Source organism: Podarcis bocagei (assembly GCF_964188305.1).
Source record: "Podarcis bocagei genome assembly, chromosome: 3".
Taxonomy (NCBI): Eukaryota; Metazoa; Chordata; class Lepidosauria; order Squamata; family Lacertidae; genus Podarcis; species Podarcis bocagei.
Genome location: NC_138127.1, coordinates 39,539,863 through 39,566,227, shown reverse-complemented (window position 1 = coordinate 39,566,227; position 26,365 = coordinate 39,539,863). Strand labels below are relative to the sequence as shown.

The following is a 26,365-nucleotide window of genomic DNA, read 5'->3' as shown; positions in this document are numbered from 1 at the left end:
TTTAGTATAGTATTGCATTTTCCCTTCTATAGCTGCACTACTTTTATAAGTCCTTTTCAAGTCTTAATTCCGTCTGGCAAGTTTACTGCATGATAGGTGCACCAGAACCTTGTGTTCTGCCCCTTTGCGGATAAGGTCAATAATTCTAAGTAATAAACATGTTCTATTCCAAGGTATAATGAGCTTCAACAATGTAGCTTGGAAGAGGCGAATCATTATTGCTTGGGTTTGTACCTAGAGGGATTGATCTGATGCAGGCAACTTAAGATGTTGGAAATTATTGCACTGTTTCTAATCATGGTTACATTTCTAGTATCCGGGAGCAGCAGTTAAACCAATAAAACATTGTGACTACCATTTCAGTCATAAAATGACCAATAGCCTTTATGATGGGCAAAATAACCCGCTATCTACAGTTATTAGAGTTATTATTTTTGTATTAAAGCCAGGGAAAATTACAAAACCTGTGTTCTCCTTTGTCATTTCACTTGCATGAATTCCTTACTTGAATTTGCACTGATGTACATCGTACTTTGCAAAGCGAAAGGCAGCAGCACTCGTCATTTACACAAGACTGCAGGGCAGACAAGGATGGCCCTTAATAACAGGGGCTAATTTTCTTTTGTTGCTGTTCTCATTTCAGGTTCAATGGATCCAAAAGACTTCCTCAGGGAAGCACAGATAATGAAGAATCTGAGACACCCAAAGCTCATACAGCTCTATGCTGTTTGCACTTTAGAGGATCCAATTTATATTATTACAGAACTGATGAGACATGGAAGTCTGCTAGAATACCTCCAGAGTGAGTAGGAAACATTTCATTTAGCAATACTGTGTACTGCTTGTAGTATAGCAAATGCGCTAATAAAAAAGAGAAGGAAAAGAGTTGAGCAGCTCAATAAACTCTGACTGGCTGTAGAGATTGGTGGGGAATCCACAAAATGGCCAGGTGGTCTTCTTCTATGTTTAGATAGACTATTTACATTTTTAAATATATATTTTTTTCTTCACAGTTCTTACATTTGAAACAATAAAAGAACTTTTATTCCAAAACATTTGGAATAAATCCAATTGTCCCTTTCTCTTACCCATCCATCCCTTTTTGGAGGGAATATTTTTTCATATGTGTTGGGCATGTGAAAAGTTTATGGCCTTGTCCTGTATACCTGAAGGAGCACCTCTACCCCCATTGATCAGCGCTGAGGTCCAGCGCCGAGGGCCTTCTGGTGGTTCCCTCACTGTGAGAAGTGAGGTTACAGGGAACCGGGCAGAGGGCCTTCTCGGGCAGTGGCCCCCACCCTGTGGAAACCCTCCTACCAGATGTCAAAGGAAAAAACAACTACCAGACTTTTAGAAGACATCTGAAGGCAGCCCTGTTTAGGGAAGTTTTTAATATCTGTAGGACTATTGTATTTTAATATTTTGTTGGAAGCCACCCAGAGTGGCTGGGGAAACCCAGCCAGATGGGCGGGGTATAAATATCTGTGCGCAAAGCATGGGAATGCGCAAAGCATGGGAAATAAACAAGATGAGCTTGAGCTCTTGGTACAGCAAACTAAATATGACATAATAGGCATCACTGAAACCTGGTGGGATAAGTCCCACGATTGGAATGTAATAATGGGGGGATACAATCTATTTCAGAGAAACAGACCAGACAAGAAAGGAGGAGGAGTGGCGTTATATGTCAGGGATGTGTATACCTGTGAAGAGATCCAAGATTTAGAACCTCAAAGCCAATGTGAGAGCATTTGGGTCAAAATTAAGGGAGAGAAGAATAACAGAGACCTCATTGTGGGAGTTTACTATAGATCCCCAAGCCAAACGGAGGACATAGATGATGCCTTCCTGGAACAGATGGCCAAGCATGCAAAAGGAAGGGAGATAGTAGTAATGGGGGACTTCAATTACCCGGATATTTGTTGGGCGTCAAACTCAGCCAAGAGCATAAGGTCAAACAGATTCCTCACTGGCCTTGCAGACAACTTCATTGTCCAGAAAGTGGGAGAAGCAACAAGAGGAACAGCCATTTTAGATCTGGTCCTAACCAATGTTGATGACCTGGTTAGTGGGGTAGAAGTGGAAGGATCATTAGGCGCGAGTGATCATGCTCTTCTGAAGTTTACTATACAGCGGAAAGGAGCAGCCAAGCATACTAGGACTCAATTTCTTGACTTTAAGAAAGCCGACTTCATAAAACTTAGGGAAGTGCTGGGTGAGATCCCATGGACAGCAATACTAAAAGGAAAGGGAGTTCATGATGGCTGGGAGTTTGTTAAGAGGGAGATAGTAAAAGCACAACGTCAGGCAATACCAATGAGACGGAAACATGGAAGGTGCCTAAAGAAGCCAGGGTGGCTATCTAAAGAACTTTTAACTGAATTAAGATTAAAAAAGGATGTGTACAAAAAATGGAAAAGGGGGGAAACCACCAAAGAGGAATTCAAACAAATAGCCAGCACGTGTAGACACAAAGTCAGAAAAGCTAAAGCACAGAATGAACTCAGGCTTGCTAGAGAGGTTAAAAGCAACAAAAAAGGCTTTTATGGGTATGTTCGTAGCAAAAGGAAGAACAAAGAAACAGTGGGGTCACTCAGAGGAGAAGATGGTGAAATGCAAACAGGGGACACAGAAAGGGCTGAACTCCTCAATGCCTTCTTTGCCTCAGTCTTCTCCGATAAAGAAAACAATGCCCGACCTGAAGAATTTGGAGCAAATGATTCAGCAAAGGAAACACAGCCCAGAATAACTAAGGAGACAGTACAAGAATATTTGGCTAGTTTAGATGTATTCAAGTCTCCAGGGCCAGATGAACTGCATCCAAGAGTATTAAAAGAACTGGCAGATGTGATCTCAGAACCACTGGCAGTCATCTTCGAGAAATCCTGGAGAACAGGCGAAGTCCCGGCAGACTGGAGGAGGGCAAATGTTGTCCCTATTTTCAAAAAGGGGAAAAGAGAGGACCCAAATAATTACCGCCCAGTCAGTCTGACATCAATAGCAGGGAAGATTCTGGAGCAGATCATTAAGCAAACAGTCTGTGAGCACCTAGAAAGGAATGCTGTGATCACCAATAGTCAGCATGGATTTCTGAAAAATAAGTCATGTCAGACTAACCTGATCTCATTTTTTGACAGAATTACAAGCCTGGTAGATGAAGGGAACTCAGTGGATATAGCCTACCTTGATTTCAGTAAGGCATTTGACAAGGTGCCCCATGATATTCTTGTAAAGAAGCTGGTAAAATGCGGTCTTGACTCTGCTACCACTCAGTGGATTTGTAACTGGCTGACTGACCGAACCCAAAGGGTGCTCATCAATGGTTCCTCTTCATCCTGGAGAAGAGTGACTAGTGGGGTGCCACAGGGTTCTGTCTTGGGCCCGGTCTTATTTAACATCTTTATCAACGACTTGGATGATGGACTCAAGGGCATCCTGATCAAATTTGCAGATGACACCAAACTGGGAGGGGTGGCTAACACCCCAGAGGACAGGATCACACTTCAAAACGACCTTGACAGATTAGAGAACTGGGCCAAAACAAACAAGATGAATTTTAACAGGGAGAAATGTAAAGTATTGCACTTGGGCAAAAAAAATGAGAGGCACAAATACAAGATGGGTGACACCTGGCTTGAGAGCAGTACATGTGAAAAGGATCTAGGAGTCTTGGTTGACCACAAACTTGACATGAGCCAACAGTGTGACGCGGCAGCTAAAAAAGCCAATGCAATTCTGGGCTGCATCAATAGGAGTATAGCATCTAGATCAAGGGAAGTAATAGTGCCACTGTATTCTGCTCTGGTCAGACCACACCTGGAGTACTGTGTCCAGTTCTGGGCACCACAATTCAAGAAGGACACTGACAAACTGGAACGTGTCCAGAGGAGGGCAACCAAAATGGTCAAAGGCCTGGAAACGATGCCTTATGAGGAACGGCTAAGGGAGCTGGGCATGTTTAGCCTGGAGAAGAGGAGGTTAAGGGGTGATATGATAGCCATGTTCAAATATATAAAAGGATGTCACATAGAGGAGGGAGAAAGGTTGTTTTCTGCTGCTCCAGAGAAGCGGACACGGAGCAATGGATCCAAACTACAAGAAAGAAGATTCCACCTAAACATTAGGAAGAACTTCCTGACAGTAAGAGCTGTTCGACAGTGGAATTTGCTGCCAAGGAGTGTGGTGGAGTCTCCTACTTTGGAGGTCTTTAAGCAGAGGCTTGACAACCATATGTCAGGAGTGCTCTGATGGTGTTTCCTGCTTGGCAGGGGGTTGGACTCGATGGCCCTTGTGGTCTCTTCCAACTCTATGATTCTATGATTCTATGATTCTATGAATATATTGTTGTTGTTGTTGTTGTTGTTGTTGTTGTTGTTGTTGTTGTTGTTGTTGTTGTTGTTGTTGTTGTTATTATTAAGGATACTGGGAAATGATTTATAATGGGATGAAAAAATGTTTAAAACAACCTTCCCAAAAAGACTGGAAGCATTTTTGTTAGGAATGGTGCAGTCAGAAGTTCCCAAGTGTTAGAGAAACATAAATGCATGCAACAATGGTGGTTTACATTCTGTTAGCCCAAAAATGAAAAGTGAGAGAGGTCCCGAGTAAGGTTGGCAACTTAAGCTGATAGAATATGCAGAACTAGTAGGTTTAACTAAGACTAAGAGAGCAAGAAAAATATCTATTTAAAGAGGAATGGATTTTTTTTTGCTGAATATATGGAAAATAACTACACATTTGAAAACACATTAAGATAGATTCAACAGTTTAATAACTAATTGAATGATGTAAAATTGGAAAACTGACAAAAATGGACATTGTAAAATATGCAGGTAAACGAAATGAACCAGGGAAGGGGAAGAAGAGAAGTCATGGAATATATGGTACTATGTTATTTTGAGATGTTAAACGAAAACTTATTAAAAAATATTTTTAAAAACCAAATAGGGTTAAAAGAGAAGAGTGAAAGAGAGAACAGAAAAGCAAAATCATTACACACACACACACACATATGGACGCGGGTGACGCTGTGGGTTAAACCACAGAGCCTAGGACTTGCCGATCAGAAGGTCGGCGGTTCGAATCCCTGCGATGGGGTGAGCCTCCGTTGCTCAGTCCCAGCTCCTGCCCACCTAGCAGTTCAAAAGCATGTCAAAGTGCAAGTAGATAAATAGGTACCGCTCTGGTGGGAAGGTAAACGGTGTTTCCGTGCGCTGCTCTGGTTCGCCAGAAGCAGCTTAGTCATGCTGGCCACATGACCCAGAAGCTGTATGCCGGCTCCCTCGGCCAGTAAAGCGAGATGAGCACTGCAACCCCAGAGTCGGCCACGACTGGACCTAATGGTCAGGGGTCCCTCCCTCCCTCCCTCCCTCTCTCTCTCTCTCTCTCTCTATATATATATATATATATATGGTCTGATGTCAAAATTCTTCATTAGCTGCTGCCAGGTAAACATGTTCCACATTCCTTCTCAATCACCAAAGAACCCTGTCAAAAACCTCCAAGCTTCTCCCGATGTTCTGCTTTCATTTGGGTCACTCTTTCATTGGCTGCAGGGGTCAAAGACAAGTGATCTGTAGCCGGTCTTGTTCCATCTTCACAAGATCCATCCCTTGGCCATCTGCACTGCCCTTTGAACCCAAGCTGCTTGAGTCTTACTTAATCCCTGCATCTGAGGAGTGTAGCTTACAAATACAGGGGTGGATTTTGAATATTGCATTAGGTTCAGGAGCCTGCAGCTGTGAGCCCAAACTACACTGCTGAATGGTGCTGGAGCTCTACATCCCCAAAGCTTACCTTTGCAAGCAAGAACTGCTCTTATTTCTTTTGCAAGCAGCATAACTTCACTGAGATTGCTGGAACGTGTTGTGAGGATGATATTGCACTTTGTTTGCTTTTTCTTTCCGGTACATGGCTACCCCATCACAGATGGCCTGTAAAATGCATGCAGGTTTAATTGACTACTTTTCCTTAACATGTAGCAGATTTAAAATGGATTAACAGGAAATGATCTGTGGGGTAGTTTTCAAAGGCAAGTGTAATGACCGATTTGGACTTTTCATTTTATTTCTTATCCACATTTCTGTTTTCTGTTTATATATATTCTATCCCGCTCCGGCAGGACGGTAAACGGCGTTTCCGTGTGCTGCTCTGGTTCGCCAGAAGCAGCTTAGTCATGCTGGCCACATGACCCGGAAGCTGTACGCTGGCTCCCTCGGCCAATAAAGCGAGATGAGCGCCGCAACCCCAGTGTCGGTCACGACTGGACCTAATGGTCAGGGGTCCCTTTACCTTTACCTATCCCCACAACACCCCTAAGGTAGTTTAGATAAAGAAATTCTAAGAATTAAGCAGGGATTTGAACCCAGATCTTCCTGGTCTTGAGTCCAGTTCTCACATCACTGCTTGCACGATACTTCTGCCTATCACTTGAATGTGCATTTGTGGAAAAAGTTGTTTTCATCACATGGAAAGAGTCATCACATGGAAAGAGGTGATGAGAGTGAAGCCTTTTCTTCATGCTGTGTTTAAAAGGTTTTGGATGGTGCACCCTTGTGAGTCATATTGTTTGAACTGTTTGTCAAACAGTGCTGTGAAAGTATCTCTATTACGGTGTGTTCTTTCCTTGTCACTGAGATAGCATAACTAGCCCCTCCACACCTGTGATTAGGCATGAAGGCTTCAAAATCAAAGCATGTAACTTTTAAGCATGCTTGGGCCTTGTCAGCTCATATTTTAGATATCAAGGTCTTCTACGCTTGTCTGTCCTGTCAGAGAGGTGTGTTGTCTTCATAAGAACAGAGACGTGTGGTTGCCTTGAAAATTACAGGAGAGCCATTGTACAAACAAAAGATAAAAACAAAGACAAATAGCCCATGGATAGATGTGCTCAGGAGCAGTTCTGACACTGTTCTTTCAGAATTTGGATTAGACATAAATAGTAGTCTCTATGAAACATTGCCTTTTAGGACATAAAGTTCATGTGTAGAGAAAATGCATGGGGTGGCAGCAGAGATGAGTGTGCAAGCTCAATCCCCCCCCAAAAAACAATTGTTTCCATTGCCCTCCAACACGTGGAGGGTGACTGTGCAAAGTGGAAAGCCTTCTGAGTTTATGGAGGCCCTGCAACTATTTTAGAAGCCTGGTTCTCTAAAATTCAGGGGTAGCCACAAGGACAAAGGAGAGGCCTTGGGGGACCTGTCCTTAACTAGTAATGATGCTCCTAGACATGCTAGTAGCATCTGCAGCTTTCTGTGCCTTCTGAACTGAACTGAGAAGCAGATTAAAAAAAACTTCACATTTTATGCTCCTTGGGACCTAGTTCTGATTCAGGTACTGTACTATAATGCTTGACAAGAAATTATACTTCTGCAAATGGCCAGAAGAATAGCTTCATGTACGCAGAGTCCTTTTCTTTGTGAAGTAAGTTCTGGTTATTCCTTCTCCCTTCTTAAATGCAATTAATGGAGGGAGTTGCTTGGGGATGTGGACATAACTAGCCAGAGAGGGAAGCTAGCAAGTGGGAATGGGGCTTGCAGCATTTCAAATCAGACTAAAAATTCCAGGATCAACTTGAACCAGGTGAAGAAGAAGAAGAAGAAGAAGAAGAAGAAGAAGAGGAGGAGGAGGAGTTTGGATTTGATATCCTGCTTTATCACTACCCTAAGGAGTCTCAAAGTGGCTAACATTCTCCTTTCCCTTCCTCCCCCACAACAAACACTCTGTGAGGTGAGTGAGGCTGAGAGACTTCAGAGAAGTGTGACTAGCCCAAGGTCACCCAGCAGCTGCATGTGGAGGAGCGGGGACGCGAACCCGGTTCACCAGATTACGAGTCTACCGCTCTTAACCACTACACCACACTGGTGACACTTTTTGAATCTGTGGGACAATTGTATTCCATCGCCCCCATTCCAATTTTGTCCCATGTATACTGAAGAAACTCAAGAATTTCCAAAGTATTTTCTCACAAAGACGAACTTTTCATTTACTGCAAGTCTCCACATGTGGATCCATGTGATAACGGAAGTAAAATGCAGCCCTGCTAAATTGCCATCCCATTGTATGACTTTCAGGGAAATCTAACTTTCATGCTCAGAGACGAGTAATGCCGCAGCAGTGCGTGCGCATCCTGAGAGCCCATTTAAAAGCCCAAACCTTTAAATCACATAAGCAATACTATGAAGCAGACAATTTTCTCATGAGATCTGTAGGCTGGGCAGAAAGTAAATACATGAAACATCACTACTTTGTGGATGTGCAAACAGTTATTGATGGAAAAGCCACAGAGGAAAAGTTGCCTCTGCAGTGTGCAGAATGTATAGCAAATAGTAAGTTGCATTTCAAGGTGAAATAAAATTGCCATAAGAAAGACACAATGATAGATATTTCAGATTCTTGTTACAATAGGACAAATACTCTCAATTAGGTAATGGTTGTCAAGGAGAGACTATTAAGGTTTCTGCTCGCTATGGAGACCTTGCCTTACATAATACGGTGTTTGTAATTGTCAGGGGTTCAGAAGCAGAGACGCAGAGAAGGGAGGAGACAGAGAGCGAGGGGGAGGAATACGAAGGAAAGATGAGTGGGGATGACGAACCGAGATCGCCGAGCTTATCCAGTGAGTCCGAGGATTCCCAGAAGGGAGCGCCAGCGGTCAGAGCAAGGGGGGAAAGCAGGGGGACACCCCAGGAAGAAGGGTCCAGAGAGGAATCAGAGAGCAGCAGTTGGAGATCGGGACCCACGTACCCAGCCGGGAGCAGCGGGGAGAAAGGGGACCAGATATCGGGTTCCAGAGGCTTTCAGAAGGAGGGAGGGCATGAGTCAGGAGTAGTCACGCCCACCTCGGGGAGCGACGAAACGATCAAGAGGAAGGTTGAGAGTTGGGCGCGCGCGCCAAGTTCAAATGTAGCGGAAGCTGGCGCAGTAAGCAGCCCAGAGAGTGAACCAGGTCCCAAAGCCCGCCGCAAGGAGGCGGAAGGGTCAGGGGGGTCCGCGTCAGAAGAGAGTAGGAAAAAGGAGACCCCGGGGGGCAGAAGGACCCAGAGACGGAGGGAAAGGCGCAGGAGGTGGAGCAAGGCTAGGGTATTAAGCTGGTGTGCTAGAGGCGGAGACTCAGACGGGTCTTCGCCGGTCTGACCTAGAAGAAGTAGGGCTGCATATTGCAGTTTGGAAATGGAAGCTGTAATCCAATAAAGACTCTTTTAACCTGAACGCTGGCTAACGTGGTCCTATGTGAGCTGGGACTGAGTGGCAGCCCTGACAGTAAGACCCGTCTCTTTTAAGCTTCGGACACCTGATACCTCGCAGCGGAGGCAGAAGCAGCGAGAGGAGGAAATTGGTGTTTGGGAGCGAGCTCACAACGGTTGGCAGAGATGACGGAAGCAGAGAAAATTTCAGCGCTGCAACAGGCAGTGACCCAATTGAACGCGGAGGTACAGGCATCCAAGAAAAGGGAGGAGGATGCGGCAGCCGCCTACAGAGATCTCCACGCCAGGTTTGAAGCATTGGTTAAGCATGGGCAGCCAGGACCCAGACCGGAGGGGGTTGGGTTGGCACGGAGAGCAGGAGGGCTTGTGGCTCACTTCGATGGGAATTTACAACAGTACCCCAATTTTCGAGCAGACGTAATGTGCGCACTGCAACTGCTGGCGAAAGACTTTAGGGATGAGGAAGAGAAAGTGGGGTTTATACTATCCCATTTGCATGGGGATGCTAAAGCGTGGCTACGCAATTTGTGGAGGGATAAAGATCCGGCACTTCAGAATGCAGATGCCTTTATCAAAGCGATGGATGCGTGCTTTTTATCTACCATTGACGTGGATCTTGCCCGACGGGAGATTCATGGACTGAAACAAGGGAGGGCGAGCGTACGCCAGTATCACGCCCGCTTTTTTGCGCTGGTCAGTGCCTTGGAATGGGACCGGGATTCGCCCCCAGTCAGAGACCTATTCTGGGAGGGTTTAAGCAGTGCTGTTAAAGACGAAATTGCGAGGGGGGAGAGGCCCCGGAGCACGCAGGAGGTGGTCCAAAGGGCGCTGACTGTGGGGGTGAGGCTGGAAGAACGTCCATGGTGCAGAGACGAAGGACGTGGAGGGCGCGAAGCAGCGAGAAGTTTCTCTTTCGTTCCCAGGGACGCTACGCGTGCGCAATCTACACCTCCGCCAGGAGGGGGAGTGGAACCTATGGAGGTGGGAGGAGCCAGGGCTCAGTCAGCTACCAGAGCCCCTGCACCGGCGGCAGTCAAGACTAAACCTCCTAGAGGGACCAGGAAGTGTTATATATGCGACAGCTCTCAACACTTGGCGAAAGAGTGTCCCCAGAGGAGCTCCAAGCACACTGCAGCCTCCGCAACGGTGAAAGCGGCCATGCAACACAGCGAACACCAGCAGGGAAACGACGATGTCTGGCTGGAGACAGAGGCACTGGGGCCCAGCCAGACGCATCACTGAAGCAGTCCCCAGCGATCTTGCAACCCACAGACCCCCTCCCACCCAAACCAGTAGTGCAACTCACAGCATCTCTCCAGCTGCCCGATGGCGTCACTATCGAAGTCCCGCTTTCTGTGGATTCTGGAAGCAACGCAGACTTTATAGCACAGGATTTTGTGGAGCAGCACGCTATACAGCTATTACCGGCCACTCTGCCCCTGCAAGTCGTCACAGTGGATGGCAGAGAGTTGCTGGGGGGGCAGGTGGTGAAGCAAACGCCGCCAATGGTGATGCGCCTTGGCAACCACAGGGAAGTCATCAGTTTTAACGTCACACGACTGTCGGACACACCCATTGTGTTGGGCATGAGTTGGCTGGACAGGCACAGTCCGACACTGGCTTGGTACCAGCGACAGCTGATCTTCGGCTCCTCTTACTGCGCAGAACACTGCATCCTGCCCGGACAGGAGGGAGAGGAGGAGGAATCACAACTGCAGTTGGGAACGTTGCAAGCAGTCCCCCACAAATACGCAGACTTTCTGGAGGTCTTCTGCGAGAAGGAGGCAGACAAGTTACCACCGCACAGGCAATATGACTGCAAGATTGACCTCCTACCAGGGGCGACGCTACCGAAGGGGAAGCTGTATTCCATGTCTGAGGATGAACTACAGGAACTCAAACAGTTCATAGATCACAATTTGGAGCGCGGTTTCATCCGGGAGTCCAGGGCAGTAGGGGGCAGTCCTGTTTTCTTTGTGAAGAAGAAGGACACGCCCCAAAAGAGGCTGGTGGTGGATTTTCACCTCTTGAACAAGATGACCAAGCCCTCTGATTTCCCCATGCCCAGGATTGATGACCTACTGGCGACGGTGCGCAAGGGACGCGTGTTTACCAAGTTGGACCTGCGAGGGGCGTACAATCTCATCCGCATGAGGGAGGGCGATGAGTGGAAGACAGCCATGTTCACGCCTCTGGGCACCTACGAGTACAGAGTGATGCCGTTTGGATTGCAAAACGGTTCTCACTGTTTTCAAGCTTTCATGCATCATGTGTTGGCGGGACTCCTCTACAAGAAGTGCGTCTGCTTTCTGGATGACATCCTGATATTCTCCGAGTCGCAGCAAGCGCATGACCAAGACGTTCGGGAGGTGCTGGAGAGGTTGCAGCAGCATAGACTGTACGCCAAACTGGAGAAGTGCCAGTTCGACACGACGGAGGTGGATTTCTTGGGTTACAAGTTGTCGGACAAGGGGCTAGCCATGGACAGCGCCAAGGTGCGAGCGGTGTTGGATTGGAAGAGCCCGCGCAACCGGAAGGAGGTCCAGCGGTTTGTCGGCTTCGCCAACTTCTATCGCAAGTTTATCAAAGGGTTCGCGATGCAGACGGCGGCTATTATGGACACGCTAAGCTCCAAGAAAAAGAAATTCATCTGGACGGAGCAGGCAGAGCAGTCCTTTCAGGCACTCAAGCGTCTCTTCGCGTCGGAAGAGCAACTGCTGCATATCGACCCCAGCAGACCGATGCGGGTAGAGACAGACGCGTCCGATAGAGCAGTGGGAGCTGTCCTGCTGCAGAGGGACCCACAGGGGGTCTGGAGACCGGGAGCGTTCTACTCCAGAAAGCTCAGCAAGTCGGAGCAGAACTACACCATCTGGGACAGGGAGTTGCTTGCCATTCATGCAGCCTTCAAGGCGTGGAGACACTTCTTGATCGGCGCCAAGCACACGGTGCAGGTCTGCACGGACCACAAGAATCTGGAGCACTGGCGCACGGCGAAGTTCCTGAACCAGAGGCAGATACGTTGGGCGGAGTTCTTTGCTGACTTCGATTTCCGAATAGAGTACGTCCCAGGCGACACCAACATCATGGCGGATGCACTGTCCCGAAAACCGCAATACCTCGAAGAGGCGACGCCAGCGGCAGCCATGCACATCTTCGCGCCAACAGCGTGGGCGTGCGCTTCAGCCACAGTAGACCTGGATGCGGTGCGGCGGGCGTTGCAGGACGACTCATTCGCGCAGGCGAAGATGGCCGAGGTGCACAAGGGCACGGCGAAGAGCGACGAGTTCCAGATACGGGACGGCTTGCTCTTACGTAAAGGGGCCATCTACGTGCCGGGAGATGAACTTCGCGCCAAGGTACTGCAGCAGTTGCACGACGCACCCACGGCCGGGCACTTTGGCACGGAAAAAACGGTGGAATTAGTCGCAAGGGACTTTTGGTGGCCCAGACTGAGAGGGGAAGTCGCGGACTACGTCGCGAGGTGCGACACCTGCCAGAGGGCCAAGCCGGTGCACAAACCACCGGCGGGACTGCTCGAACCGCTGCAAACGCCGTTTGAACCGTGGGAGAGGGTGGCCCTGGACTTTGTCACGGATCTACCCAGCTCGAGAGGCAAGACGGCTGTACTAGTGGTGGTGGACTTGTTCACCAAGATGGCACACTTCATACCGTGTGCGAAGGTGGCCACGGCAGAACAAACAGCCAAACTGTTCATAGATCACGTGTTCAAAGTGCACGGGCTGCCGCGGTCTATACTGTCCGACCGCGGTCGCCAGTTCATTTCGAATTTCTGGCAGAAGCTGATGGGCTTCCTGAACGTCAAAATCAACCTGACATCAGCGAGGCACCCGCAGACCAACGGGCAAGCGGAGAGGGTCAATGCCATCATGCAGCAGTACCTGAGATGCTATGCCAATCAACAGCCTGCGACGTGGGTGGATTACCTGCCGCTCGCCGAGTTCGCCTACAACAACACGAAGCACGTGTCCACAGGGGTGACACCGTTCTTCGCCAACAATGGGAGGAATCCCAGAACCTTCCCGGGTCTGGACAGAGTGGGGGAAGGGGAACCGCAGACGGCGGACGCTTTCGCGTCTGAGTTGCAGGAGGTCCACGATCAACTCCGACGGCAGCTGGAGCTAGCGAAGCACGCATACAAGGTGCAAGCGGACAAGCACAGGCGGGTTGGCGAAGAGATCCGAGTGGGAGACTGGGTCTGGTTGGCAGCCCACGCAGTGCCGACCAGATCGTTAGCCAAAAAGAAGTTGGGGCACAAGCAACTCGGTCCATACCAAGTCGAAGCGCAGATCAACCCAGTAGCTTTCAGGCTGGTGCTCCCGGAGGGTTCCAGGATGCATCCGGTGTTCCACAGGTCGGTGCTCACTCCCTACAGGACACCTCACAGGTTCCAGGAACCAGGAACAGCACCGAGTCCGTCTCAGGAGCGGTCGGAGGCGGGAAGATTGCCACAGCAGGACCCCATCAACGAAGTCACGGAGATTTTGGACTCCAGATGGGGGGAAGACGGAGTGGAATACCTCCTAGCCAGAGAGGGCACCCGGGCTAGTGCTAATAGCTGGGTGCCAGACTACGCTTTGGAGGAACCCCTGCTCAAGGACGAGTTTCATGCCCTTTCCCCACACAGACCCATGCCAGCAGGCTTCTTCGACGACTGGTTGTTCACGCCCACACTTTCCTCCAGCACGTTCCATGGCTTCGACTCGGACGGGGAGCCCGCACAGCGCACACGTTCCCCAGAGGGGTCACCGGAGGGTTCGGCGTCCGACACCTCGTATTGGTGGGACGATCGGCCAGAGGAGCAGTGGCGCCGGAGGTGGCTGGAGATGCCAGGTCAAGCGACCGACGCAGAGACTGACATGGACGTGTGCGGGGAGGATCTCGGTTTCGAGCACGGCGGCACTGAAATGGAGGCGGAGCAGCTCACCGTTGACGAACGCGGGGAGGAAGACTCGGAGGTCTTCAGTTGGCGGCCAGCAACGAGGAGCGAACTGTATCCGGCATTCACTCCTGTGATGATGGAGCACCCTGCAACCACCCTTGAAAGTGGGGAGGGGGGAAGGGGGGGCTTCGAGGGGGGGATGGATGTCAGGGGTTCAGAAGCAGAGACGCAGAGAAGGGAGGAGACAGAGAGCGAGGGGGAGGAATACGAAGGAAAGATGAGTGGGGATGACGAACCGAGATCGCCGAGCTTATCCAGTGAGTCCGAGGATTCCCAGAAGGGAGCGCCAGCGGTCAGAGCAAGGGGGGAAAGCAGGGGGACACCCCAGGAAGAAGGGTCCAGAGAGGAATCAGAGAGCAGCAGTTGGAGATCGGGACCCACGTACCCAGCCGGGAGCAGCGGGGAGAAAGGGGACCAGATATCGGGTTCCGGAGGCTTTCAGAAGGAGGGAGGGCATGAGTCAGGAGTAGTCACGCCCACCTCGGGGAGCGACGAAACGATCAAGAGGAAGGTTGAGAGTTGGGCGCGCGCGCCAAGTTCAAATGTAGCGGAAGCTGGCGCAGTAAGCAGCCCAGAGAGTGAACCAGGTCCCAAAGCCCGCCGCAAGGAGGCGGAAGGGTCAGGGGGGTCCGCGTCAGAAGAGAGTAGGAAAAAGGAGACCCCGGGGGGCAGAAGGACCCAGAGACGGAGGGAAAGGCGCAGGAGGTGGAGCAAGGCTAGGGTATTAAGCTGGTGTGCTAGAGGCGGAGACTCAGACGGGTCTTCGCCGGTCTGACCTAGAAGAAGTAGGGCTGCATATTGCAGTTTGGAAATGGAAGCTGTAATCCAATAAAGACTCTTTTAACCTGAACGCTGGCTAACGTGGTCCTATGTGAGCTGGGACTGAGTGGCAGCCCTGACAGTAATGTTTCATCTAGACTTGAAGATAAATCTTAACAGTTGTTGAGCAGCACAGTCCTATCCATGCTTATTCCAGCTGCCCAGGAGGACTCCCCTGAGTGAGTGCTTGAGGGCCCTGCTCTTGCCACTTACCATCTGGCCTGGGGCGGGGCCTGAAGCCTCATAGGACTGCGTGCTGCTTGCTGCCTGCTGCCCAGGAGGACTCCCCTGAGTGAGTGTTTGAGGGCCCTGCTCTTGCCACTTACCATCTGGCCTGGGGCGGGGCCTGAAGCCTCACAAGGACTGCATGCTGCTTGCTGCCTGCTGCCCAGGAAGACTCCCCTGAGTGAGTGCCTGAGGACCCTGCGCCTTCCTGCCACTTACCACCTGGCCCACGGCGGGGCCTGACAGGCCTCACTAGGACAGTTGTTATTGCCAGAGGGGCACAGAGTGCTTTTAAAATGTTTTTAAAAATTTTCTTTGGATTTTTTGTATGTGGGGGGTGGGGGTGGGATGGATGTTTGGTTGGGCTTGGGGAATTATTATTTTTTTATTTTGATGTTTTTGTAATTTTTACATTTTTTTGTTTGTATTGTTTTATTGGTTTTGTTTGTTTGTTTAAGGTGTTATTTTGTTCTTAGGGGGAGGGGTCAGGGCTGCCGGGGAGTGGGCCCCAGCCCACAAAATGGCTGGGGCATGTTACACAGGGGGGGATGCACTGGGACAACTGATCTCAGTGATCACGGGTAGGAGGAGGAGTTACGCTAAGACTAGACCATGTCATTACAGAGGGGGCAGGTTTAGTCGTTGTCTGAGGACTATTCCTGCCTCCGGGTCTGGTCCTGACCGGATGGATACTAGAATCAGCAAGGGATACCCACGTGACCTGAAGGTGCTGCTGTGCAATGCCAGGTCAATGATTCGTAAGACCACTGCCATCCATGACTTGATCATGGATGGAGGACTTGACCTGGCATGTGTAACAGAGACTTGGTTGGATGAAGCAGATGGGCCTGTCCTTGCCGCTGCTTGTCCACCAGGTTTCTCTTACGCACAGCAACCCAGGTCATGTGGGCGGGGAGGGGGGGTTGCAGTGATTTTTAGGAAGTCATTAGTTTGCACCAGGCATCCTATTGGGAAGACCCAGTTTTCTGAGTGCATGTTCTGGAAGTTGGGCAATAGGGGCAGTACAGGATTCCTTTTGGTGTACCGACCTCCCCGCTGGACCAAGGATTCCCTGCCCGAGCTGCTTCAGGTCGTGGCGGATGTTCTCCTGGAGACACCTAGCTTGGTCGTCCTAGGGGATTTTAACATCCATGCCGACACGACCTTACAAGGGGCCGCTCGGGACTTCGTGGAAAGCATGGCCTCCATGGGGCTGTCCCTGAATAAGTCTGGCCCAACCCATAGCCGTGGACATGCCTTGGACCTGGTGTTTACCTCTATGGATGTTGGTGATCTGACACTAAGTAAAAGCGAAACGAAAGAAGTGCCATGGTCAGATCACTTCCTGGTGCAACTGGACTTCTCTGCGACCCATCCCCTCTGCAGGGAGGTGGGACCAATTCGGATGGTCCGCCCCCACCACTTAATGGATCCAAATGGTTTCCAGAGAGTGGTAGGGCAGTGTTTCCCAACCGGTGTTCCGCGGCACACTAGTGTGCCGCGGAACGTTGCCTTGTGTTCCGTGGGAGGGAGGCGGGCGAGTCGGGCGGCGAGAGGCGGGGCGGCAGCGGCGAGCACACGCGGGGCGGCGAGCGAGCTCCCTCCCACATCCCATCGCTGCTCGCTTCGGCCGGCCTACTGGAGGAAGGCGCGAAAACCTCGCGCATGTGCAGGCCTTCCGCCTGCGACAGCCCAGTAGGCCAGCCGAAGCGAGCGGTGATGGGATGTGGGAGGGAGCTCGCTCGCCGCCCCCCCGCGTGTGCTTGCCGCCCGACTCGCCCGCCTCCCTCCCACGGCACACCAGCCTACCTCCGTGGGAGGGAGGCGGGCGAGTCGGGCGGCGAGAGGCGGGGCGGCGGCGGCGAGGAGAGGCCGCCCAGCGCGGGGCTCTCGCCGTCTGCCTGCCTGGCTGCCTGCGAGCTCGGCGGGCAGCGCTTCCGTCCACAGCGCCCGCCTCGTGGCTCTCATTCCCTGCCCCTGCCAAAGCTCACCCAGCCAAGCCGCGCTCTCCTTCCTGCCTCGCTTTGCTGCCTCCTCCCCCCCACCCCCAAAGCTTGGAGGTTCCCCGGCAGGAAGGAGGGAACTTAATCCTCTCCAAGGGCTGCGGAAAACAGACATGCAAATGGGGGCTTGCCAGCTCTTCAAGCGCCGCCGGCTTTCTTCGGGAATTACCGCCCGCCGAGCCCGGTAACGCTGACAGGCCGAGCCGCGGGGCTTGGCAGCGCAGCCGGCAGAGTGTGGGAAAGGGCGGCCGCCACGCGCCGGGCAAGGCGAGACTCGACGGGGAGGACACTGGCAGCAGCGCCCCCCCCCCAGAAACCCGCTCCGGGCAGGTAATTCACAGAGAGTGGACAGAAGGAAGCCTTAAAGGGCTTCAGCCTCCCAGAGTGGCGGGGAATAATAATAATAATAATAATAATAATAATAATAATAATAATAATAATAATAATAATAAATTGACAGGTGGTGTTTTTCTAGGTGAGGGGGTGGGGACTGTAATAACAAAAAAATCAGCTGTATATCAACCGCTGTTTTGCAATGAGGAATTGCAAATAAGGAAGATCAAAAGGAGAATGTTTTTTTGGGGGGGACTCTCTTCCTCTTCCTCCTCCTCCTCTCGTTCTTGCTCCTCTTCCTGGCAAAAGGGCTGCTGAGACCCCTTCTCTCTTGGGTGCCGGTGGGTGCTGTGACGTTGACGCTGCCGTGGCAAGCGCCTTTACTTAGCAGAGTGCATTCCCCTTTACACAGGAGGGGAGGGAAAAAAATTGAAACTTACACTTTCGTGCGTCCCTCCCGGCGCGACGCTGCGCGCTGACGTCACGGGGCTGTAATGGTGGTGTGCCTCAAGATTTTTTTCATCAAACAAGTGTGCCTTTGCCCAAAAAAGGTTGGGAAACACTGTGGTAGGGGATGCTTTATCCCATGTTGATGGCCTTTCAGCTGATTCCCTGGTGGCCCGCTGGAATGTGGAGTTAACGAGGGCTATTGACTGTTTGGCTCCGAAGCGCCCTCTCCGATTGCATGGAGCCCGGACAGCCCCGTGGTTTTCTACGGATCTGAGGGCAATGAAACAATCGTTGAGACGGCTAGAGCGCCGATGGCGGATAACTCATTCCGAATCTGACCGGACACAGGTTAGAGCTCAACGTCGAGCCTACCAAGTGGCGATAGCGATGGCGAAGAAGAATTTCTTCACCGCCTCTATTGCATCTGCAGAAAACAGCAGCAGGAGACTTTTTCAGGTGGTTCACAATTTAGCGGAACCACCTGCAACATCGGGACCCAGTACGGGCCACATGTTCTCCTGCAATGATTTTGCAAAGTTTTTTGCAGATAAAATCACTCAGATTCGGGAAGAAGTAGACTCCACCGTGGGAGCAGGACCGGGGCGGGAGAGTGCTAGAGTTCTGTCTAGTCAAGTTGAGTGGGATCAATTCCAATCTGTTACCTCCGAGGATGTGGACAGGCTGCTTGGACGAGTGAAACCAACCACCTGCCTCCTGGATCCTTGCCCATCCTGGCTTATAAAAGCTAGCCGGGAAGGGCTGGGCGATGGGCTTCGTGGGGTAGTGAATGCTTCCCTCCGTGAGGGAGCCTTCCCAGACCCGCTGAAAGAGGCGGTTATTAAACCGCTTCTTAAAAAACCATCTTTAGATGCGGCCACGATGGCCAACTATCGCCCAGTCTCAAATCTTCCATTCCTGGGCAAGGTGATTGAGCGAGCGGTTGCCGAACAACTCCAGGCACGCCTGGAAGAAGCGGACCATTTGGATCCCTTCCAGTCAGGATTCAGGCCTCATCATGGGACTGAAACTGCCTTGGTCGCACTGGTTGATGATCTCCGGTGGGCTAGGGACAAAGGTGAGAGCTGTTTCCTAGTTCTGCTGGATCTCTCAGCGGCGTTTGATACCATCGACCATAGCATCCTTCTGGACTGTCTTGAGGGGCTGGGAGCTGGGGGCACTGTTATACAGTGGTTCCGCTCCTTCCTCCTGGGCCGTGTTCAGAAAGTGGTGGTGGGGGATGAGTGTTCAGACCCCTGGGCTCTCACTTGTGGGGTGCCTCAGGGTTCTGTCCTCTCCCCCATGCTTTTCAACATTTATATGCAGCCGCTGGGAGAGATCATCAGGAGGTTTGGGCTGGGTGTTCATCAGTATGCGGATGATAACCAGCTCTACCTCTCTTTTAAATCAGAACCAGTGAAGGCGGTGAAGGTCCTGCGTGAGTGTCTGGAGGCGGTTGGAGGATGGATGGCGGCTAACAGATTGAGATTGAATCCTGACAAGACAGAAGTACTGTTTTTGGGGGACAGGAGGCGGGCAGGTGTGGAGGATTCCCTGGTCCTGAATGGGGTAACCGTGCCCCTGAAGGACCAGGTGCGCAGCCTGGGAGTCATTTTGGACTCACAGCTGTCCATGGAGGCACAGGTCAAATCTGTGTCCAGGGCAGCTGTTTACCAGCTCCATCTGGTACGTAGGCTGAGACCCTATCTGCCTGCGGATTGTCTCGCCAGAGTGGTGCATGCTCTGGTTATCTCCCGCTTGGACTACTGCAATGCACTCTATGTGGAGCTACCTTTGAAGGTGACTCGGAATCTGCAATTAATCCAGAATGCGGCAGCTAGACTGGTGACTGGGGGCGGCCGCCGAGACCATATAACACCGGTCTTGAAAGACCTACATTGGCTCCCAGTACGTTTCCGAGCACAATTCAAAGTGTTGGTGCTGACCTTTAAAGCCCTAAACGGCCTCGGTCCAGTATACCTGAAGGAGCGTCTCCACCCCCATCATTCTGCCCGGACGCTGAGGTCCAGCGCCGAGGGCCTTCTGGCGGTTCCCTCATTGCGAGAAGCAAAGCTACAGGGAACCAGGCAGAGGGCCTTTTCGGTAGTGGCGCCCGCCCTGTGGAACGCCCTTCCAGCAGATGTCAAAGCGATAAACAACTACCTGACATTCAGAAGACATCTTAAGGCAGCCCTGTTCAGGGAAGTTTTTAACGTGTGATATTTTACTGTATTTTTGGTTTCTATGGAAGCCGCCCAGAGTGGCTGGGGAGGCCCAGCCAGATGGGCAGGGTATAAATAATAAATTATTATTATTATTATTATTATTATTATTATTATTATTATTATTATTATTTTATTATTATATTCACAAGCAAGTGTTATTTATTTCATTGGGACAAGGCTTGTGGTTTCCACAAGCAATGTTAAGGTTGTCAGTTTTCTCATTTGGTCTTGCAGTGTGCTACTTGTGCCTGCCAGAGAGAAATGATAGAAAATTGGCATTCTAGGGAATTATTTTTTTTCTTTGTTTGACAGATGTGGCAAGGGAGACTCTAAATGTGTGGGACTAGTGCCTTGAGTGGCTGCCTTTGGGCACATACCTGGGGAAGGATAGTATCTGGGGGGATCTGGGTCAGAGTCCTGGAGCCTATGTTTCATTGAGGATGGCATGAAGAACAGCAGGTGGAATATACTTGCTCCTGATGTTATTATATTCCATATGAAATTTTGCATAGCCAATATTATACTGTATATGCTGCACTGTAATTGCAATAGAAAAGTGAGATATATGTATTAAATCTAAAACAAAAGTAGGATAAATACAATAAAAGCCCAGCATCACATCCATGAGAATTTCACTGTTGTCTTCTCTCTCCTGTGCTAATTTTAGAATGCAAATCTTTTCTCTGTATTTGATGGATAATGGGGGGAAGTGTTGAAAAGCTTTTCAAAGTAGCACTAATACAGTCCTTGACTTTGTTTTCCGAAATCACATTGTCGTCCCTGTCGACTAGCTGTCTCAAGCCTTGTATATACATGACTTGTATATACATATGAACATGCATAACCAGCTTACAATTTATTCACAGATGATGCAGGAGCCAGAATCCGTTTGCCACAACAGGTGGACATGGCTGCTCAGGTTGCCTCAGGAATGGCTTATCTTGAATCTCAGAACTACATTCACCGTGACTTGGCAGCCAGAAATGTCCTTGTCGGTGATCACAACGTTTACAAAGTAGCAGATTTTGGACTTGCACGAGTTTTCAAGGTAGGCTGTAGTACAATTTCACAATTTACTTCAGTCACACTTCTTTATCCTGCTCTATGGTTAGTCAGGATGCTGTTAATTTGAACTAGGTCTTTGAGAACCCCTGATTTGTTGAATGGTCTATTTGAATGTATTATCTTAATGTTGTTTTGTGTTTAAGTGATGGGGTTTTTTTGGGGGGGGTTGTTGTTTTATATTATTTGTTTGTCACTGTATATCTTATATTATTACTTGTGAATCACTGTGATTTTTTTTTATTTTTTAATGAAGAGTAGCCTGTGAATGAAATGATAATAACAGTAACATGGGAGTTCTTTTCTTTTTTAAAATCTGGGGATAAGCATACTCTTCCTTTGCTCTGTGTTTTTTTAAAAAAAATTGATCCTGGAGATCAAGAAAATGAAATAAAGACATGCTGTTTGCAGCAGCACCTGCAGTCTTCATTTAAAAATTGAGAAGCATCCTAATGTGCTCCCAACTCTCAAGCAATAAAAGTCTTAGAAAATGGGTCTCAGGAAGGAAACAGACTAACCTCTGAAAACCTCAATTACAAGTAAACAATTTTCCATTTATTCTCCAATGCCTGTCAGCTTACTTTGCCTAAATTAATTGGTGCCACTCTGAACCAATATATTAATTTAAATCTTTCCCAAGTCTCAAGCAATAAAAGTCTTAGAAAAGAGGTCTCAGGAAGGAAAGAGACTAACCCCTGAAAACCTCAATTACAAGTAAACAATTCTCCATTTATTCTCCGATGCCTGTCAGCTTACTTTGCCTAAATTAATCGGTGCCACTCTGAACCAATATATTAATTTAAATCTCTCACAGTCTGTATTTTTAGTCCTGGAACTGTTTAAGTGATGATTATCAAAGTCAATGGCCCTTTGGTGCCAGCAATTAATCACAAAACAAAGGTTCCTGAATGCATTAGCTCTCGCTGTCGCCTTGTCTTCTCACGGAAGGCCAGACATGAGTCCTGTGCCTCTGGTGCCAGCGGGAGGCTTGTGCTGCTGTCATTGCCAAATTCAGGATTCTCAGTGGTAGGCCCCAATTAATGACGGGCGTTTCAATATTGCATGTATGCTTGGCAAAACAAGGCCTAGGAATGAATGAATGAATGAATGAAAAATTCTGCCTCCCTAGCTCTGGCTGGCAAGGCACATCTTTAAAATCCCATTGATTTTTGACATTGTGGTTAACAATGAATGAACAATCTTGCTATAATTAATATGAGGTTTATAACCTGTACTCTCCATGGAGCCCTAAAAAGGAGACAACAGCTTTTTAAAACAAGGAAAATGCTATTTATTGGGTTCTATCCAACACTCTGCATGCATGGTTCCACAGTGGGGACTCCCCATCACCTTCTGGAATTGGTTTTGAAAGTGCGCAGGTAGCTGGAAGGATCATGGTGTCCATGGAAGTCTGTTGTTCCAGCTTGAATCCTAAGATAAGTTAACTTCCCCAGAGTGTTTGAGGAAACCTAGCCAGATGTGGGGTATAAATAAATTATTATTATTATTATTATTATTATTATTATTATTATTATTATTATTATTAAAGTTCATGAAAAGAATGTTATCCATCCCCTCCCCCTGCTTACAGCTGGCTACTCCCCCCCATTCAAAGTCTGTTTTCTTAGAACCCAAGCAACAGGTTTTTTAAAAATATAAATTGCAGACAAGACCAAAAAAGCTTTTACTGTCACCGTGACCATCCTCACTTACCTCAAGAAGTGCCAGTCATGGGCCTAGTCCCCCTATAGCATATACACCAGTTTGCCAGATTCTCCATCCTTCTATTCATTCCTATTTTCTATCTTGAAGATCTTTTCCATCTCCCATTTGATGGGCACAGCTCCATCCATGCATATTTTTAACCCCTCCATTTTTTTGCTGTTCCTAGAATTTAAACAACTGCATGGCTGCTAAATATGGCAATTTTTGCCTCAGTATTCCTTCTCCCACATTCTTGTGCCATTTTGATTGCTTACAACCCCATCCCATTTCCCTGTGTCCTTTTCTGAGGAACTGTACAGTTAGTCTTACTCCTTTCGCTATGTGGGGGTAGGAATATATTGTGACTTACGCAACCTTAACACCAGCAGTGGTGATTTCTTTGAGGGAAAATGCTTCAATTGTAGTTTTTAGGCATCACAAAGAGGCATAAGGAAATTGAAGGATGTGTTTGAATCCATTTCAAATTTCAAGCTCCCTTGACTTCTATGCAAAACAAAATGTATATAGAACCAAACATCCCCACCCCCCCAAAAAAGTATCTGCTACACAGGCAGCTGTTGAAACCATCTAATCCTATAAATTCACTGTTTATATTCTGAAATTGTTGTTGTTGTTGTTTGCATATGATAGCTAGGAAATGAAAATGTGTACGAAGCCAAACATGAAACAAAACTGCCTGTGAAATGGACTGCTCCTGAAGCAATCCGCTCCAATAAATTTAGCATCAAATCTGATGTCTGGTCATTTGGAATACTCCTGTTTGAAATAACCACATATGGAAAGATGCCTTATTCAGGTGAGTGCTTTGTTCAAAAGCAGTAATTGCAAAGACCCTTGGTGGGTCTTTTTAGCCCCCCCCCCCCTGAACTGAAGGATCCAGTCTTCCATGATTTTCCTTAGCTGGAACCAATTCAGTTTTCTGTGATTTCTTAGCCAACTGGCTGTGTACCTCGGCTAATCTGCTAGGAAGGAAGGAAGGAAGGGAGTTAAAGATGCTGACTCTAGGTTCACACAGAGATTAAAAAGAATTAAGAATTAAAAAGAAATAAGAGAATGCATTATAGATCGATGATGTTTGTAGAATCACCACAGAGAATTCTCTGTATGAACTATCACTTTATACATGCTTTAGTTTCATCATCATCATCATCATCATCATCATCATCATTTATTATTGAAAACCACTCTATTATTTTGAAAACCATTCTGTTTTAGGTTTGACAGGTGTTCAAGTACTCCAGAAACTGGATCAAGGGTACAGAATCCCTCAACCAGAAAACTGTCCCCAAGAGCTGTATAACATCATGCTGCAATGCTGGAATGTTGAGCCCAAAGAACGACCCACCTTTGAAACATTGCATTGGAAACTGGAAGATTATTATGACATGGATTCTACATCCTATGCAGATGCAAGTGCTTTCATAAAATGAATGACACAATCTTGCTGCTGGTCATTTAAGTGAGGATGACACCCCCCAACTGTGTTCCTTTAGCAAATATGTTCCTTCTACATTATAATGTCAAATTGTAGAACATTTATTCACACACACACACACAATGGACCAAGGTGTGTGCAATATATACGCCTAACATCACCACAGTCTGTTTCTTCCATTGCCAATGAGAGCAATTCGGTTGTTAGGCTGCCAAGCCATCAAGCTATGTAAAGCTGCTATCTCTCTGCAGCTTTTCCGAAGTAACTTCGGGAGCATTCTAACCTCAAAGTAGATGAATGGAGAGGTTAAAATAGTGATGAATAGTAAGGAATGAGTTCTTATTAAAACCTGTGACAATACGCCAAGATCTTGATGGCATCAGCTTGTCTTAATAGATTAAGCAAATTGAAAGGCAGGATTTCTTAAAATAACTTTTTGCTGTACAATGAAGTTTCTCTTCTATTTATTATTTAAACAGGAGATAGCAAAAAGCAACAACAACACAAATCATAAACAGATAGCTTCTGCACAATAGGCAATAAAACACTGCACTTTTTATGTCTAGAATTTGTTATTTGTTACTCTTCAGATTCCACTGCTTATCTGCTAAATCCCATCAATCAGTGATTATGAAGGAATGTGATTGCTGTTTTGCACAGCAGGACCTGTGCATCAAGATGTTTTCCTTTTTCTCCTCTGAACATCCCGTGGCTACAATTTTGGTAATGTTGCCTTGAGCGTCTTCGTTGTACATGGAATAAATGTATGTTCGCTTGAGAGGGGGGGAAACTAATAGTATATAGAAAATATAAACATTTGTCAGAAATAAAGTGATTCTTGAAAGAAGGTCTGCGTTACGGTACGTTGATGAGCCAAAGATCATAAATGTATGTTTTCCTGTAAATTGCTTTTGTAATACATGTGAACCCAGCACATGCCACTGCAGTACATCCTTTATTTGTTTTAGGGCTTCATTCATTCATTCATTTTTGCATTTCTTCCAAGCAGTGCATTGAAATACTACGGAAGAGGTCCAGTTGAACCCACTGATTATTTTGCTTTTATCTTCTCCATAGAACGCTATCCCTGTGTGGGCTTGCTGTGGACACCAGCAATACAACAGATCTGTTGGTGTTTGCACCAGGGTTGAGTGGCTGGGCCCTTCATCCAAGGCTCCTATTTTATGCAGTGGCTATGGATAAAATAGACTGTACTTGTGGGAATATGGTAGCGCTCGAGTGCAAAACTGATAGTGACATCTGTTTTGTCTTGCCGTGGATGCTATTTGTTTAGAATGGTTGCCTATAAAATGTCTCTCTGTGTGTATGTATGTATGTATGAATGGTGTGCTTACTTTTTAAAGAAAGGAAATAATTTAAAATTGTTTATTGTTTACATCTTTGGGTGTTATTTTGGGCTGGATTGTTTCTATATGCATATGCTGCAGTTGACTCCAAGGGATCCTCACACAACAGGGTTGATGTTGCCAGCCTTCATGCAACGTTTGCAGACATCTTTGTAACACAGACGTGGTCTGCCAATGGGCCTGATGCCTGAAGCCAGCTCCCTGTAGAGCACATCCTTGGGGATCCTGCAATCTTCTGTTGTATGTACAGGACCAAACCTGCATAGACGTCGCCCAGAGAAGAATGGGAAGATGCTGGAAATGTGGACTTGGGAGAGGACATCTTTGTTTGAGACTCTGTCCTGTCATGTGATGCCCAAAATCTTCCTGATACAGTGCATCCTAGTGGGTGTCAGTTGCCTATGACTCACTTCCCTAAAGCAGTGTGCTCAGCATAAAAGCCTGGTAGAACTTTACTTGGTATTGGACTTCAGCAGCACATTCTCCCATACCCTTTTGGAGAGGTGAGCCATTGCTGTAGCTGCCTTGCCAATACGCTTGTCCAGCTCAGCATTG

The 26,365-nt window shown here is 48.2% G+C and overlaps 1 protein-coding gene across 1 annotated transcript in view; it reads left to right on the top strand.

Moving 5' to 3' along the window:
• FRK (fyn related Src family tyrosine kinase) overlaps nt 1-25,825 on the top strand; it is a 57,042-nt gene extending 31,217 nt beyond the window's left edge. The window contains exons 5-8 of the mRNA XM_081186725.1: nt 644-802; nt 21,088-21,269; nt 23,639-23,804; nt 24,224-25,825. Coding sequence (XP_081042851.1) covers nt 644-802; nt 21,088-21,269; nt 23,639-23,804; nt 24,224-24,438 — 722 coding nt within the window. The 3' untranslated portion in view covers nt 24,439-25,825. The remainder of the gene's footprint in view (nt 1-643; nt 803-21,087; nt 21,270-23,638; nt 23,805-24,223) is intronic.
• Nucleotides 25,826-26,365: the final 540 nt, after the last annotated feature.